At 38.4% G+C, this 18,736-nt stretch overlaps 1 protein-coding gene across 1 annotated transcript in view; it reads right to left on the reverse strand.

The window, feature by feature from the left end:
- Window positions 1-18,736, reverse strand: part of PTPRK (protein tyrosine phosphatase receptor type K) — a 585,126-nt gene that overhangs the window by 211,531 nt on the left and 354,859 nt on the right. Inside the window, exon 7 of the mRNA XM_065401786.1 lies at window positions 10,528-10,821. Coding sequence (XP_065257858.1) covers window positions 10,528-10,821 — 294 coding nt within the window. The remainder of the gene's footprint in view (window positions 1-10,527; window positions 10,822-18,736) is intronic.

The raw sequence follows: 18,736 nt of genomic DNA on the forward strand, positions 1-18,736 counted from the left end.
ATATATATATATATATATATATATATATATATATACACACACACACACACACACACACACACACACAGAGAGAGAGAGGTAATAAACTCCCTACTCCTACTCACGAGCCCCCTGTTTATACATCCCAGGATCGCATTAGCCCTTTTGGTCACAGCATCGCACTGGGAGCTCATGTTCAGCTATTATCCCCCATGAACCCTAAGTTATTTTTCTCCAGAGTCATTGCTTCGCAGGATAGAGTTTCCCAATTCTGTAAGTATGAGTAACATTCTTTGTTCCTGGATGCATGACCTTACATTTGGCCATCTTGAAACATATATTGTTTGCTTGTGCCCAGCTTTAACAAGTGATCCATATCACTCTGTATCAGTGACCTGTCTTCTTCATTATTTACCACTCCCCCAGTATTTGTGATGTCTGCAAAGTTTATTAGTGATTATTTTATGTTTTATAACAGATTATTAATAAAACTATTAAACCGTGTAGGTCCAAGAACTGACCCTACTAGAAAGACACCCTTTAAATGATTATTTCCTCTTTATAATTACATTTTGAGACCAATTAGTTAACCAGATTTTAATACAAAATCAACGTGACATACATTAAATGTATCATTCTAGTTTCTTAATCAAAATCTAATGTGGCACCAAATCAAATGTTTTACAGAAAGCTAAGGACATTACATCAACAATACTACCTTTATCAGTCAAACTTGTAAACTCATTAAAACCTTTTATCAAGTTTGTTTGACAACTTCCATTTTTATAAGTAACCATTTGAACAACTTACCAACTGTTGCAGTGGAGTCTTCATCACTGGCAATCTTTTAGAAAAACATCTTGATTTACAAATGGAATTAATTCAGGGACGTCCTCTTTCCAGTGTTATAAAGGAGGTTAGATTAGAGGATCACAATAATGTCTCCTGGCCTTATAAATGTATGAATTTCATGTTGATTGGCATTAATAATATTACTCTTTTTATTAATTGCATTCTGTATGAGCCATTCCATTATATAGCCCAGGATCAAAGTCAGGCTGACTTCACCTGGGTCATCCTATTTACCCTTTTAAATACTGACACAACATTAGCTTTCTTCCAGGCTTCTAGAATTTCCCCAGAGTTCCAGGAGTTATTAAAAATCAACATTAATGGTCCAGAAAGCTTTGTGGCCAGCTCTTTTAAAATTATTGGATACAAGTTATCAGAACCTTCTTATTTAAAGATGTCTAACTTTAGTAGCTGCTCTTTAACATCTTTGTTAGTTACTGTTGGAATGGAAAGTGATGCATTTAGGGATGACTAACAAGAATTTTAGTTATAAGCTGGGGACGCATCGGTTGGAAGTAACGGAAGAGGAGAAGGACCTCGGAGTCCTGGTTGATCGCAGGATGACTATGAGTCGGCAATGTGACGTGGCCGTGAAAAAAGCTAATGCGGTCTTGGGATGCATTAGGCGAGGTATTTCTAGTAGGGATAAGGAGGTGCTGCTTCCGTTATACAAGGCACTGGTGAGACCTCATTTGGAGTACTGTGTGCAGTTCTGGTCTCCCATGTTTAAAAAGGATGAACTCAAACTGGAACGGGTACAGAGAAGGGCCATTAGGATGATCAGAGGAATGGAAAACCTGTCGTATGAAAGGAGACTCGAGGAGCTCGGTTTGTTTACCCTAACCAAAAGGAGGCTGAGGGGGGATATGATTGCTCTCTTTAAATATATCAGAGGGATAAATACCAGGGAGGGAGAGGAATTATTTTAGCTTAGTACTAATGTGGACACGAGAACAAATGGATATAAACTGGCCATCGGGAAGTTTAGGCTTGAAATTAGATGACGGTTTCTAACCGTCAGAGGGGTGAAGTTCTGGAATAGCCTTCCGAGGGAAACGGTGGGGGCGAAAGACCTCTCTGGCTTTAAGATTAAGCTTGATAAGTTTATGGAGGGGATGGTTTGATGGGATAACGTGATTTTAGTCAATAAGTCAATAACGTGCCATCGCTGGTAATTAGTATCAATGGTCAATGTGGGTCTGGCTGGAGAATCTTGCCCGCATGCTCGGGGTTCTGCTGATCGCCATATTTGGGGTCGGGAAGGAATTTTCCTCCAGGGTAGATTGGCAGAGGCCCTGGAGGTTTTTCGCCTTCCTCCGCAGCATGGGGCAGGGGTCGCTTGCTGGAGGATTCTCTGCGACTTAAAGTCTTTAAATCATGATTTGGGGACTTCAACAGCTGAGTCAAGGGAGAGAATTATTCCAGGAGTGGGTGGGTCAGATTTTGTGGCCTGCATCATGCGGGAGGTCAGACTAGATGATCATAATGGTCCCTTCTGACCTTAAAGTCTATGAGTCTATGAAAGAATTTCATCATCGTATGATGAGAATATCATCTAGCCTTTTCTCCAAATACAAAACAAATTTATTGAGAAATAAAAATATTGAGAAAGTATCATTTATTTTATTCTGCCTGAGGAAGGCCAAGTTTGAATCAGGGAAAAGAGCAATGTTAGACTGAGAAAAAAGGTGCAAAAAACAGAAATACCCCACTTCAGCAGAAATGACCCATAAGAAACAATGTCAGCAGGAATGGGGGTTGGGAGCTTTTCAGATGACCTGCCCACACCCCTTCAATATGAGGATGGGAGGGGACTAACTCACTCATGTCTCATCCAGAGGCATACTGCCATTTGAGTGGCAGGAACAAGGGGTATTCCTCTAGTATTTCTTACAGAAATAAAGAAGGGAGAGGAATGAGTGACTGAATGGGAACTCCGATCCGAGTAAGAAACTTCCCTTTCCTCTGCATTGTCTTGTTTTCCACCCCCACACAGAACCTTATAATCTTTTTCCTTCCCTCTGGTGCTCTGCTAACTGTTACTGAGTAAGAATGAGAAAACAAAATGCTTGATCTCTGAAACACTATGCGTAAGGGCTGCAGTGACAGTAGTTTATAAATATTTGAATTAAAGTTTCTCCTTTCATTTTTATGCAATGATAAAAACAAGCTAAACAAAAGCTAATTTTATAAAACTGCATGTTTAAATAAACTAGTTCTATTTTATGTAGGTACTTATAGTGCATCCATCACCATGGTACTGACCACTTAAAATGTTGAATGACCCTAATTATGAAAGCAAACTGAATTAAAGTATCAAGCAAAGTAATGGATGGTAGTCATAAAAGATTTAACAGTAAAAACTGGCAGTCAATTTAAGAGAGCCACATTTTTCCAACAAGATGTCATCCTGCAGGTATTTCCTCTTGAAATGGACACACACCAAAACTGTGTGGATCTGGAGAAGTTAAAATCAGGATCTGCACTACGTGGCTTGGGCACATCTCTGGCAGCTTTCTCAAGTGGTACAATATGAATTATTTCCCTGCATCCACTTTTTTACAACTGGAATAGGGGCTTTGGATTAATATACTGGAGTACATTTTAATGCCACAAACAGTGCTCCTCTCAGAAATGTGCTTACATCACTTCTGATAAACCACTGAAGTCTAAATGTTGCTGGCACACTCTGCTCTGGCAAAGGACACCAAAAAGTAAGTGTGTGGGGGGAGAGGGGGCACGGCACGCAGGGGAGTGTCAATCCATAGCTTACCTGTGCTGCTAGCTTGCAGCTGCTGCTATGTTGCTCTTTTCCAATAATAGAGCTCTACCAGAAATTTAGGCTTGATCCAAAGCCCACTGAAGTTAATGTAAATATTTCCATTGACTTCAATCAGCTTTGGATCAGACCTTTAATGCACAACTAGTTCTAAGCCTCCCTTCGAGTAAGGAAATGACCAGCAATGTATACCTGTCACAGCTCCATGACTGAAGAAGAGCAGCACACTGAGTTGGAAATATTAGGTGCTGTAAATAAAGTAATCTTCCCCTGTTCAGTCCCTCCCCACCCAAACAGCACTGAGACAGGCTCTGCCCCCATCTTCCCACATGGTTATTCTTCCTTCACACCCCCTTATCTTCTTGGTCACCCTCTCAAAATTCTAGCAAGGTCTAGAAGGGATGCTCTTGGCTAGGGGTTCCATTCTCTCGCAACTGTACTGACTCTCACTATGGGGGCTCTACCCTTGGCTTTCCAAGCTCAATATTCCCCAGTCTGCTCTGCCTTGGGAGTTCAGCACCTCAGAACTAATCCCTTCCCCCAATAATTCTCCAGCAGGTGTCGGCAAAGCTTTGCCAATTTATGACAGGGCTGACAAGATTCACACCATTCCCACATGGACAGAAGTTAGATGTAGAAAAAGGAAAATGTACGTTTCTACATCTTCTATTTACCAATCTTAGTCATTTCTAAGTACCCAGGAGGGTTTCTACTGTGCATCTAGGGACCCTGCACTTCATGCACACAAGATCAGAAGAAAACAACAGGGGTGTGTGTGGAGGGAAGGCTGAAGGAGGTGTGGCTGTTTAAGGGAGATTCCAGGACCTGCTAGTAGACACATCTTGGCTAGCTTTTAAAGTGCTAACCAAATTGATCAAGAAGTCCTTGTCTTTTTAACATTTATTTTTTGCAGTGCTGATGTCCTGTCCCTTAATAAGTCTTCAATGACCCCTTGGCCCAGCAGCCACCTGCAATCATACCAAGCATTAGTTCATTATATTGTCTCCCTTTAAGTTCAAAGGACCTTAGAAACAAGGAGGAAGAGGATATTTCAGCTAGAGATGGGTTGGCATTGGGTGACAGATAAAAGCAGCTGATAGCTTATGCAGGTGGATTCTATGTAGGCCTCCCTTTCCAAGCCCCTTTCAAATGGCGAGGGAGGAGGGCAGGGCACAGTATAAAGTATCTTCACGTAGGGACCCATAAAATCTAGAACCAACCATGAAAAGAACAGAAAATTAATCTAATTCAAATGAAGCTGCAGGGAAATTCAGGCAAGCAGCATGCAACTGCCTACACTGGAATTTGTACATTAACACATTTTATTGAGAAAGATTTCAATAAGCGAAGAGACAACCCACATCTCGAAAGACTATGCAATAACACTCAACAATGAACACAGAAAGTAAAGACAAGTTGTCATCTGTTTAATACTGATTCCGAGGGAGGAAAGCTGCCCGCTGAGTCAACACTATGTTCCTATGACCAGCGGAGTTTTCCTTGAAGATCTTTCAGCTAAGTATTTCCCAGCATACACCATGGTTTAGTTTGCATGATCTAACAAGAACCTAGCTGAGTGGAATGGCTGTGCGACTACTCTGCAGTGCTATATGCCTTCCATATGGGCCTCCCATTTGTGTGCCTAGGCTAGTTAGCACTTCATATATAGTATGTATATGTTAATTAATAGAATTTTACCTGCCAATCAATTGGAAACCAGAGCAGTGCAGAGCACTGGTTTGATATGCCAGCTGATCATCTGGAATGCTAGAGCTGGACATCCCACGGATGAAGCTTGTAGATGTTGGTAATAAGAGATTTCTCAATGGTAAGTATGCAACTCTGGAATTCTGTCCCAAGGAAACATGACTAAATGCAAACCCAGCCATGTTTAGAAAGAGCTGCAAGATGCACCCTTTGCCTAATCCTTCTTAATTGATTAAATCCTGATTTCATAACACAACCAACTGGTAAATTTGCAAGGAGCAGGAGCGCATGGTGTTTGATATCTGTTAGTGAGATCTTAAATGTTTGACATTCACTCTAGCAAAAAGCCCAGAAACAAGAGTTACAGGTGATAAAGAAGTTTGTAAAAACAAACGGACACTTATAAATATTGGTGTAATATGGGCATTCTGCAATGACAAATGTAAAAATTCAATATATTCAATTACAGAATTTCAACTGCGTCGTTATCATTTTAGTCTAATAAAAAGTTTCTACGCTGTAAATAGCAATATAAATTTGGAAATGGCAAATCAAACACTAAAATGCTCAAAATGTATTACAGTTCCTCTTTCATATACTATAAGCCTTCTAATTTATTGACATTAGATTTCTTCAGTACACCAAGAAAAGGATAAAGATTTTGCTTGAAATCTTAAGATTGCATTTATGATAAAGCAGTAAATATTCTCTCTCTGGACCCTTAGAAAATTTTAAAACATTCCACCAGATTAAAATTACTCCGAATTAGCCTTTTGCTTGTATTTTATTAGTTTTTTGGAAGAGTGGGTAAGCAACCCATAAAGGAAAAAACTCTAGTTCTTGAATTATACAAATATAAAGGAGGAGTATCCTCAACTTGACCCTTCAGTTGCCAAATTTTCCTGTTGTCCTTCTGACAAGTACCCAATTTTGCCTCCAGCACTTCTCAGAAGCCCACCTCCCTGAAGTACCAAGATGCCAAATTCTCCTGGACAGGTTCATTAGTTCTAGCTACCAAAAATCTCCAGCCCCACTCCATAGTCTTCAACAGGACAATCAATAGTAAGAGAAGTGTAACTATTTGCAGCCAGTCAGCCCTCAGCACAAGTGATTTTGAAACATTTCTGGTGGCCCTACTGCTCTATTTGAAAATTGCATACAATTACTTAAAAAAATAACTAGCATGGCATATTAATCTAGATGGCCATGAAGAGCTAGGCCCCCAAATGCACTAATGTCTGGAGCCTAATTTTAAGATTTAAAAGAAAATGTAAAAACACTTTAGATTATTTTCTTTGTGCTATTTATTCTCATTATGTGCTTTTTTGCTGATGGGAACTTCAGCAACATCCTGGTATTCTTTGTATTCTGTTTTCAAAATTAATAACATGGAAATCACAAACAAATACTCCACATTCAGAAAAACAGAATGAAAAACAGCCCTGATCCTGAACCTTTAACTAAAGCCAAACCTTAAGTCAACGTTGCACTGTTTAACAAACATCTGAAACAGTTTTTGTGACTCAAGGCTGATTGTCATTGATTATTAGTCTCTGTGATTGATAATTATACTGGACAATAGTAAAAAAATCAATACATATGGTTCCATTTTCAGCTTCGATAAAGCTGTAACCAGAAGGGAAAAGCTTCATCCCTTTCCTTGCTTTATAAAAAACCCACTGACACAAGTTTACTTAAAGGGTTTGGAATGAAAATCAGATCATTTTCCCTTTGCTCCACAGATCTACATGTATTACTGAAAATCACAAACCGCACTGAACTTCAGTGAAGTAGGAGCTCTACTGACTGTGTAGATATATTAAGTTCTGGACAGACTGAACTGTTGACCTTCTTTGCCACTAAAATATCAGTTAATGAGAAAGCTTAGCTGTTAACAGTTATTCAGAAGCAGCAGCCAATGTAACAGAACAATTTCTAAAGTACAATTGCTAAGTGGACAATTTTAAAATACAGCATATTTTATTTCAGCCTAACACAGGAAAGACAGATTGCACACACGCTCTGATGCCAGATGATATCCTCAAAAGGAAAATCTCACAGGAAGACATCCTTGCCTTATTGCGCAGTTAGGTATTAGGATTGCTTCCTATTAAAACAGCATCTCACTTCCTTTTATTTTAAAATGCTTATGTGAGCAATAATACAGTGTTGTTATACTGCAGGAATCACACACTTCAGGTGCATTGTGAGGAATGAGATGAGGACAAGTGCCCTCAGCCACCAGAGGCATGTAATTACCTCTCTCACCAAATACACCTTGGAGCATATTACTGCTCCTAGCAAAATGGCTATAACCTGCTTAAAAATCAAAACAAGCCTGGACCTGTGCTCTCAGGAAGTATAATTTTAAAAAGAAAATCAAGTTCTGGTTAGTGTGTTTTATATTCTCATTCTAGTTATTTAAAAATACTCAGTCGAATCATATATTTGTCTGCTGATTATTACCGTTAATTGCCCACATATGGATGTGATCTGGTAAAAAAACAAAAAACAAACAAACAAAAAAAATCTATATTTTCAGTATAATACAGTCACTAAATTTAAGCATAGGAAAAATCATCTATCAAATTCCAGTTACACAAATAATTTAATTAATTTTGTCTGGCACCTTATAAAAATCCTCCAGAAATCACTGGTCACTGTTTTAACTCACTGTTTAGGAGACACAACTACTCGTTCAACCACTCTTGCCACCTGATAACTACATCGAATGCTTGATGCCCAAACTTGTGCAATTGTACTTCAAATTGCACAAAATGTAAGATGTTCTGAAGTGAAACACAGACTAATAGATCAATAGCATATTATTCTGAAATGTCATGGCATTTGTAAATTCTAAACCAACAATGTGTAAAAATCATTTTCAATCTCCTCCCAAAATAAAGCAACTGTTTATTCTTGTGGTAAAATAGCCAATAGCATTTTACTAACATATTATTCCTGATAATTCAATGTTAGTTATTACTTAGAGCATAAACATTAAAACCCATCCAGTGAATGTTCAGTAATGCGTTTCTTATCCACACAGTAAAGCAAGGTAGTTTCACACTGACATATCAAATACAGTGACTGGAAATAAATGATATTACATGGGTAATCAATTATAACTTGTTTCAAAATTGAACCTAAAGCTTACAAAACATACAGAAAGACAGAACTAACAAAAGGGCAGTTAGGATAGCTGTCTTAAAAATAAGCAGTCTTGTCTGAAACAAAAACTAGAATTTTCCAAAACAAGGTACTGCAGCTAGTGGAATACAATACAGCATAGTAAGCCACCTGATAATCACCAAGCTAACACGACTAGCAAAGGATATATCACACTGCTAGCTATTTCATTATTGGCTTTATTCTTGGTTTTTAAAACTTTTTTTTTTTTTTGAAGAGGCTGATATTGTGTTTGCTTTCTAACAGACACACACACATACACACACTTCAGATAGATTTTTATATTGATTTTGCAAGTTTTAAAACTACAACATAGTTGCAAAAGCCCAAAGGAAGCCTTCCTGGAAGAGAAATACCTGTCTTCACTATTATGGGAGATGGATGAATGGAGCAGACCTGGAAATCATATTCTAATCTGGATCCTGTCAATGACTCACTATATTACCTGGGGCAGGTAACTCAACCTCCCATTAAAAAATAGGTTCCTGTGCTATCGTGGCATCAAAAGCACTGCAAGCTACATTGCTTATTGTTTTGATGTTTTAATATTCAAATCAATTACTTGAACAAATGTTTATCACTTTTAAGTATTATTTTCATCTAGTCATTCCAACAAACTCATCAAGAATATATATTTTATTTTTTTATAAATGTGTATATTTTCATGCTTTAAAAATTACACCACTTCCCTTAAATTGGCTAGCTAAAGGGATGTCAGGCCTTTATTATACCATGACCTCTCCTCTTATCTTTTTCATATTAGGCAGCCTTAGTCTTTCACATATTAGGAACAAGAAAGTATACCCAACTGATGTCTGGGAAGAAATTCTAGGTTGTGTCACCTTAATAAAGAAGCTACTTCAAAATTCTATACTATATTTTTGGAGCAAGGTCTAAAATTATTTAAGAGAATTGAACTGACACTTTAATCTAGACTAGATTTCAATAGTGGTTATCTGACCTGAGATAGACACATGAATCCTTTCACTTTTCAAGAGAGGTATACACTGTATGGTAAATTAGAAATAAGATCGCCTATTTCAAAATTGCCTGCAGTTTCAGAATTGCTTTAGGCTGAGAGCTTGTTGTTTAGGGAATTAAATAAGCAGAATGCTTCAGCTCCCAAGAAATGCAATGTCTAGTTTAAAAATAAAACAGTATCAATACAGATGGTCAAATTTTCTGGAATATAAACTCACTGACCTGGTCAAGTTGAGGACACTTATGACATTAGCTCCTAACTCTGGCGCTGACCTTTTTCCATAGTAACTGAACAGAATGATCACACATACTAAGACAAGCATTAGAATACCCTGTCCAGTTGGAATCCATGCCTAATTTGTGAATGGAGATTTCATTCTAACACTGCTCTCACCACTATATAAATACAGACGATTTAGAATTAAGCAATGTGACTGTCTTTTCTTACTACATTTTTAAAGTAATTTTGAATAGCATGTTTGCCAGCTTTTTTGTTTACATTTGTCTCAGCCAAACTTGTCAGCCTTTTCCCTGACACATCCTAGCCAGCCTCTCTCAGCTCACTCCCTTTCTGCCAGGGCATCTTTTTAACTGGTCGGGGTCTTTTGATCGCAAGCTTAGCCTTGGGAGACTAAAGCACCCTAGGTCTCCATGAAGCCAGCTAGGTAAATTCTCTCACCAATTGATGGCTCAGCCATTGTTGTTTTAACTCCACTGAAGTTGGGTACTGGAGAGGCTGTTTTGGTAATTGTTTTACCTTTCCTGAGTTCCTTAACATCCCTCCTTTAGCGCCTCCTTTGATTTAACTATATGCATTCAGACATTTTGTCACAGCTTCCTAGCTTCTGTGATCAATAAATGGAAGCTTAAGTAAGTTGACCCCAACAAGGTGGCACAAACAGAATATGGGGGCCAGGCTGGCATAAGAACTTTCAGACCTTTGGCGGTACCAGCAAAGGAGAACTATTGCTATAGTAACAGCATCATTACAGTGAAAACAAAGTGGAAAACAACAACAACAACAACAAAATAGACCTCACCTGCACATTTGGTTCTGGTGATAAGTGGTGGTCCTGGCTGGCCAGTTCCTCCTTCTCCTGGCCTGGTAAGGAGGACACGAATCTCATACTCAGTGTCTGGGTCTAAGTGCCATAGCTTATAAGTTGGTGCATTTACAGCATGGGTTTCTGTCCAGGACCCAGATGTCATCCGATACTCCACTTCTTTCAGAATTATAGGCCCATCACCAATTATGGAATTAGCATTCAGCTGAATCAGCAAATATGTAGGCCCAACACCAAGTAACTGGGGGGGTGCTATTGGTCGAGGTGGTTCTGTAAGAAATTCAAAAATACACAGTGAATAAAACCAAACTTAAAAAGATCACAATATTATTAATATATGTACAGCTAAAGGCCTCGCCCAACAAGCAGTGTCATCCTGCAGTTGTAGAGATGCCAGAATTGGGAAGCAAAGCCAGAATAATACAGCATTAACAACAGGAGGCTATATTCGCAGTTGTTATAATTCAGTGTAGCTCCACTGAAGTCAATAAGCTATATTTATTTATTCCCCTGCTCCAGGACTGTGCTGGTTTATAAGATCCTTATCTGGTAACATTTCCTGAACTATTGTGAATCACTTCATGATAATTCATGTATTTTATAAGACAAAAAAATTGGGACTTTGAATTTCAAAACCAACTCATTTTATTTTATTGAGAGAAGCTATGAACAATTCCTGCAGTAATAGCTTCAGTGTCACGTTCCACTGCCCCCTTGAGAGCATCTCCAAAAAAATCATTGCAGTCCATTTCAAACCTGCCAAATGCAGTGTAGGGTGAACAATATGGAAATACATCAAAGCCATTCAGAATGTTTAGAACTGGGCAATACTGACTGGATGGTGACAATGTAAAGATTTATAACAACAATATATGGAATTATTTATGGTTCCTCAATCAAATAACTTATCCTGGCATACATATGTCTGAAATGGGTACACAATGCAACCCCCACCCCCCTTTAATATAGTTTTAACAAAGCTGTAAAGTGAAAGTTAGCAACAGGGGACTGAAAAGGTGAGGGGGGAAAATCTATGAAGTTTCTGCCTGGAGTAGTACATTGCCTGGGAGTGATTTATTTTAAGAAATAATCAAAGCAACGTGTATTTTTCCAATAAAATGAATCCACTGATAAACATGGAAGGTTCATTTTCATTCCAGATGGCACATATTTCAGCTAATTTGTTTCAGTTAATTAGGCAACAATGCTAAATTCAAGTCTCACAGGGATTTCACACAGCAGTAGTGCAGAACCAAAACAGCAACTCCAAACAGGTAGAGACATCTGGTGGGAAATGCATACAAAAGAAATCTAACCCCAGCCCTCTACCATCCTTCAACCCCACCCCCCAAAAAGAAAACACAACACCTTTAAGAAAATGAAGTAGTTAAAAGTGTGGTTCTACCTTTGAAAAGTGACTATGTAAAAATTGTTAGTCAATATATCATCACCATGTGCTTATTCAGAACAATGATGACCTGAACAGGATCTCAACTGCTTCCAAGAACACCTTGTTACAGTCTATCAACACTTTGAGGTGAAGTTCAGGATGAGATTTCTTTGTCCCTCTGCATCTCTACCAGAGATGACATTACTCTGGAGCTACTAGATATTTTTTTTCTGGAAGTGCATACTGGCCATTTTTAGAAGGGGTCAGATTGCCCAAATAGCAAGTATTTACAAAATTTTGCCAGGGAGGGATTTCCCATGAGCGTCCGTAGAAGGCCTGCAACCAAAGCACTCATCTCATGTTACACAATTTGAAAACTGTGCTCTCATATGAATCCATGATATCTCAGAACGGGAACAGCTGGAATTCTTTTCATTCATCCTCAGTGACAGACCTAGGCCTGATTCAGTGATGTGCACAAGTTCTACACAGTTTAGTTCAGGACAATCTGGACTCTCAGGTATCTGAACTAATTATTCATCTAAATTTCTCTTCTTCTCCCCCCCCCCCCCCCGATTTTCTGGCATAAACCTCTTTATCTGAATCAAACCTCAGCAATGTAGCATAGCTTAATGAAGGCAATTCATTTCCTGTGTAACTAGCATATTAAATGGCAAACTAATGAATTCTAAGGTCAGTCTTATAGCTAACAACATAAACATTGTTGAGGATGATACACCACCAACTCTGAGTTCTGAAACTCTACAATATGAAGCTATGTTTAGAAGTATATACTTTGATTAACAGCATGATTATTACAAGTGAAACTATGCATTAATGAAACTAATATACCATTGCATATTAAATTTTTATGTTGGATGTAAAGTGTATTCTTACATTAGCATATGCATTTTGTTTTTAAGCTCTTGAGGACAAAGACTTATTTAGAAAGTCTCTTCCCGTTCTAATAAATTATGCATGAATTTTAATCAGTTAGCAAATGAACAAGTAATTGTTCTGCAGCAGTATTAATATTCTTCATATATATATTCTTTCAGATCCAGAGGTATGGTGCAACCAAAAATCCCTAAAGTACACTAAGAGTCAACTGAACCATGCAATCCCAATATACCAGATAAACTTTTTTGATGTTACCCAATTAACTTACTATTAATGATTCTCGTTCATTATTTTAGGACCAGATCTATCAAATATTCTCCAATTACAATTTCAAATTGTATAATTTGCTTTTACAGATCTAGTAACCTGAAAATGTTATGACTTGAAAAAATAACACTAACAATTAGTGGGTGTGTTGAGGCCATTATGATATTGTGATATCACTTCTATTACACTATTATCAAATGTATGCAACACTACCCAATCAATGGGCTCTCAGGTTGGAGTCACTGCATATATCAGTACACCTTACAGTGATCCTGCAGGATAAGGGAGCATGTGGTTTTCTAGTCTTGTAGTCCAGAGCAATACTCTTTCCAAGTGAGCTGGGAAGATAGTTTGTCCAAATGTAAAGGTTTCAGGCAGGGCCGGCTCTAACTTTTTTGCTGCCCCAAGCAGCAAAAAAAAGTGCCGCCCCCCGAGCCCCCCCCGCTGAGTGCCGCGCCGCCGGAACCTTCCCCCCCTCCCGAGCGCCGCGCCCCGCCGAGCCGCCGGAGCCCGCCCCTGCCGAGCGCCGCCAGAACCCCCCCCGAGCGCCGCGCCCCATGCCGCCCCCCCCGCCGAAGGCCCCCCCCCCACCGAGCACCGCGCCGCCGGAGCGCCCCCCCCCCCCCCCCGCGGAATGCTGCGCCGCGCCGCCACCCCAAGATTGGCCGCCCCTTACCAGGTGCCGCCCCAAGCATGTGCTTGGTTGCCTGGTGCCTGGAGCCGGCCCTGGTTTCAGGTGTGGTATGGAAAGAAATGAAGATGATAAGCAAGAGGGGATCCCCAAAGTTACCCTCTCAAAAAAAGTTCACTCTGTCTTGAAGCATACAAGAATTTAGTCACAAATAAATACTACTACAAAACTTAAAGAGGAAAAAAAGTTTGAACTTTCATTTTGTGATTGATATAATCGCAGAATTAATAATTACTTGTCACATCTGTGAGATTACGAAAAAAATTCAAATGACATAAGCACACATTTAAGTGCACTTAAAACTGAAACCACTTTGCAAAGTAATGCACACAGGAAAAAATAATCCCAACTAAACATACAAAATGATGGGGTCTAAATTAGCTGTTACCAGTAAAGAAAGAGATATTGGAGCCATAGTGGATAGTTCCCTTAAAACATCTGCTCAATGTGCAGTGGCAGTCAAAAAAAAATCTAACAGAATGTTAGGAACCATTAGGCAAGCAATAAATAATAAAACAGAAAATAACATAATGCCACTATACAAATCCATGGTACACCCACACCCTGATAGTATATGCAGTCCTGGGTGCCACATCTCAAAAAAGATATTAGAACTTGAAAGAGAGAAGTGCAATGGAAATGATTAGGGGTATAGAACAGCTTCCATACTATGAGACGCTAAAAAGTCTGAATCTGTTCATCTTAGAAAAGAGATGACTAAGGGGTGGATATAACAGAGGTCTATAAAATCATGAACGCTGTGGAGAATGTGAATAAGGAAGCGTTATTTACCCCTTCACATAACACAAAAACGAGGGGGTCATATGATGAAATTAATAGGCAGCAGGTTTAAAACAAACAAAAGCAGGTACTTCTTCACACACCACACAGTCAACCTGTGGAACTCATTGCCTTGGGATGTGGTGAAGGCCAATAGTATAAATGGGTTCAAAAAAGAATTAAATAAGTTCATGGAAGATAGATCCACCAATGGCTATTAGCCAAGATGGTCAGGGACACAACCCCATGCTCTGGGTGTCCCTAAACCTCCAACTGCTAGAAGTTGGGCCTGGATGATGGGATGGATCGCTTGAAATTGCCCTGTTCTGTTCATTCTCTCTGAAGCAACTGACATTGGACACTGTCAGAGACAGGATACTGGGCTAAATGGACCATTAGTCTGACCCAGTATGGCCATTCTTATGACCAGAGAGATATGAACTTTTTACAGCAAACAATATTTTCATTGAATTTAGCTTTAGTCTTGTGTTCAAACTTATACAATGTTTTATGCAGAAATATTTCAACCTAGGGATTGTTCATGGGCTATTTCAATATGATCACTGAGTAGATATTTGTAACAAATTCCAAACTTTTCACATAGATCACACTTGGTAATTTCATTCCCTTCTGTGATGAGTGCAAATCTAGCAATCAGCTGTGAATACTATCATTTAGGAACTAAGGATAAGCTTTCCACAAATATTGTGCACTATTGCTTAAACTTAGCCATTTTGGTGAACAATCCTGCCAGTGAACTTGGCTGCTAGAATGTCCGCAGAAAGAAAACATAAAAGGAGCACAAACTTCTAAAATGTGAATGTTCATGCATAAAGTTTTGCAGTATTTGGCCAGTTCAAAATGCCTAAAGCTAAGTTAATCACAAATTAAGACTGACATTTCATCAGTATGACATCTCCATTTTGCCTATTAGTAATTCAGTATGTTCAAATCAGAATTTGAATGACATTATGCATTAAATGCACTGAGATATTCAGGCACCACTGAATAGAGTAGGCACAAAGCATCAACTTTAACTGATTTTTCTTGCTGTTAAATGGTTGTGTCACATCCTTAACGTTACACATTGTGTGTTAATAATTAATTCTATATAATGGGCAAACAAGCAACCAGGAAAATTACTAATGATTTTAGTATAATAAGTGGTATTATAAAAGTAAAACATTATGTACTAGCATGTAAAATATACCTATTACAACATTACTAATGCATTATTCAATATAATTCACCCAGTCCACTTATGTACTAACCTATACTACACACACAGTCCACATGTACATACAGTAGCACACCTCCACCCACACCACTACGTCTCCCTTCCAGGACAGAACATGTGCCCAAACTTTGGGTGAAGGAGGAGGGTTAAGGTAACATTTATTTTAGTGGCAGCAATTTGCCAAATTTAACAGTGTTGCCAACTTTTTTATTTTCTCACAATTCTTACAGTATTCAATATTTTACTGAAAGCCCCAGCTTTCAGTCAGGTGATTACATGAAAAGCTCAGCATTACTTTAAAACAAGTGTCTAGCCCTCAGTTCCAGAAAAAAAAAAAAAATTGAAAATGTGACTTGTCTGCATTTGAAACGTACAAAAACTAAAAAGGCAAATAAAAAGAAATTCAACATATATTTTTAAACCACATTATTTTTAAACCAATCACATGATTTTTGAACATTTAGGGTTGGGCAGTATTGTAACTGTGAATACTTACTCTTCAATTTGAATAACTATGCTCATTATCACAAACAATAAACGCCAAAATTCTGAAGCAACATCTCTTAGGTTAACACTCATAATATGATAACATTGCAACCTGCAGCACTGGTATGTTTAAATTATTCAAAACATGGAATATTGTGCCAATATTCAAAAAGGGTATGCAGGATGACTCAGATAATTACAGGCCAGTAAACTGGATATCAATCCCACATAAAATAATGGAAAAGCTTATGTAGGATTCACTTCATAAAGAATTAAAGGATGGGAGTATAATTAATGCCAGTCAGCATGGTTTTATGGAAAACAGATCTTGTCAAACAAACCTGATTTCATAAGATATCCAACGGTTGATAAGGATAACTGCACAGATGTACTGCTGGGGTCAGAAGTGCTGAACCAAGGCTGCACAGCACACGGACACTTAGGATACTGCGTTTGTCTGCTGGCTGTTGGTGTCAGGGCTGTGAGCCAGAGCAGCAGAGTATTTAAGGCACCCAGGATTACAGGGCAGGCGGTGACATAACCCCTCACTAGTCTGGATTGCACCCCAAAACCGTGACACCTGCATACAGTTCTGGTGTCCACATTTTTTTTAAAAAGAATGTTGGAAAATTGGAGAAGGTACAGAAAAGAGCCACATAAATGATTTGCAGGCTAGAGAAAATGCCTTACAAAGACACACTTGAAGAGTTCAATATGTTTAGTTTATCAAAAAGAAGATTGAGAAATGACTTGATTATGGTGTATATGTACCTTCCCCCAGGGAGAAAATGTTAGATACTAAAGGGCTCTTTAATCTAGTGAAAAAGGGCATAACAAGAGCCAATAGCTGAAAAGCTAAAGCCAGATAAATTCAGATTAGACTTAAATCACAAACATTTAACAGTGAGAGTGATTAACCATTGAAACAAGCTACCAAGGGAAGTGGTGGATTCCCCATATCTTGATATCTTCAGAGCAAGGCTGGATGCCTTTCTGGAAGGTGTGCTTTATTCAGACAAGACAATGGGCTCAATACAGGGGCAAATAAATGAAATTTATTGGCCTGTGTTATGCAGGAGGTCAGACTAGATGATCGAATGGTCCCTTCTGGGCTTAAGTAATGGAAAATTTGGAGGACATTAAAAACATATGAAAATTTTCAGCAAAAATACTTGTTTTTAAATGCTCTTGTTCCACGGATGGAATAAAATATTAATGCTTAATAGCAAACATTTCATTCAATATTCCAAGCAATGTCATTTTTGTCTAGAAAGCTTTGCAGTGATGGAAGAAAATTAACTGGTACTGAGCAATGCAATTCATCTTTAGCTTCATAACTGCTTGAAACACACATTGGCCGTGCTTTAAACTGCTAAAAGAGAAACCGATGCAGCTCTGCCTAAAGGTCTCATTCTCCCAAGTGTCAGGAGGAGCCAGGGGTACAGTGTACCCAAAGATGGGGTTGTTTAGGAGACACAACTACTCGTTCAACCACTCTTGCCACCTGATAACTACATCGAATGCTTGATGCCCAAACTTGTGCAATTGTACTTCAAATTGCACAAAATGTAAGATGTTCTGAAGTGAAACACAGACTAATAGATCAATAGCATATTATTCTGAAATGTCATGGCATTTGTAAATTCTAAACCAACAATGTGTAAAAATCATTTTCAATCTCCTCCCAAAATAAAGCAACTGTTTATTCTTGTGGTAAAATAGCCAATAGCATTTTACTAACATATTATTCCTGATAATTCAATGTTAGTTATTACTTAGAGCATAAACATTAAAACCCATCCAGTGAATGTTCAGTAATGCGTTTCTTATCCACACAGTAAAGCAAGGTAGTTTCACACTGACATATCAAATACAGTGACTGGAAATAAATGATATTACATGGGTAATCAATTATAACTTGTTTCAAAATTGAACCTAAAGCTTACAAAACATACAGAAAGACAGAACTAACAAAAGGGCAGTTAGGATAGCTGTCTTAAAAATAAGCAGTCTTGTCTGAAACAAAAACTAGAATTTTCCAAAACAAGGTACTGCAGCTAGTGGAATACAATACAGCATAGTAAGCCACCTGATAATCACCAAGCTAACACGACTAGCAAAGGATATATCACACTGCTAGCTATTTCATTATTGGCTTTATTCTTGGTTTTTAAAACTTTTTTTTTTTTTTGAAGAGGCTGATATTGTGTTTGCTTTCTAACAGACACACACACATACACACACTTCAGATAGATTTTTATATTGATTTTGCAAGTTTTAAAACTACAACATAGTTGCAAAAGCCCAAAGGAAGCCTTCCTGGAAGAGAAATACCTGTCTTCACTATTATGGGAGATGGATGAATGGAGCAGACCTGGAAATCATATTCTAATCTGGATCCTGTCAATGACTCACTATATTACCTGGGGCAGGT

This window comes from Emys orbicularis, chromosome 3, assembly GCF_028017835.1.
Source record: "Emys orbicularis isolate rEmyOrb1 chromosome 3, rEmyOrb1.hap1, whole genome shotgun sequence".
Classification (NCBI taxonomy): Eukaryota; Metazoa; Chordata; order Testudines; family Emydidae; genus Emys; species Emys orbicularis.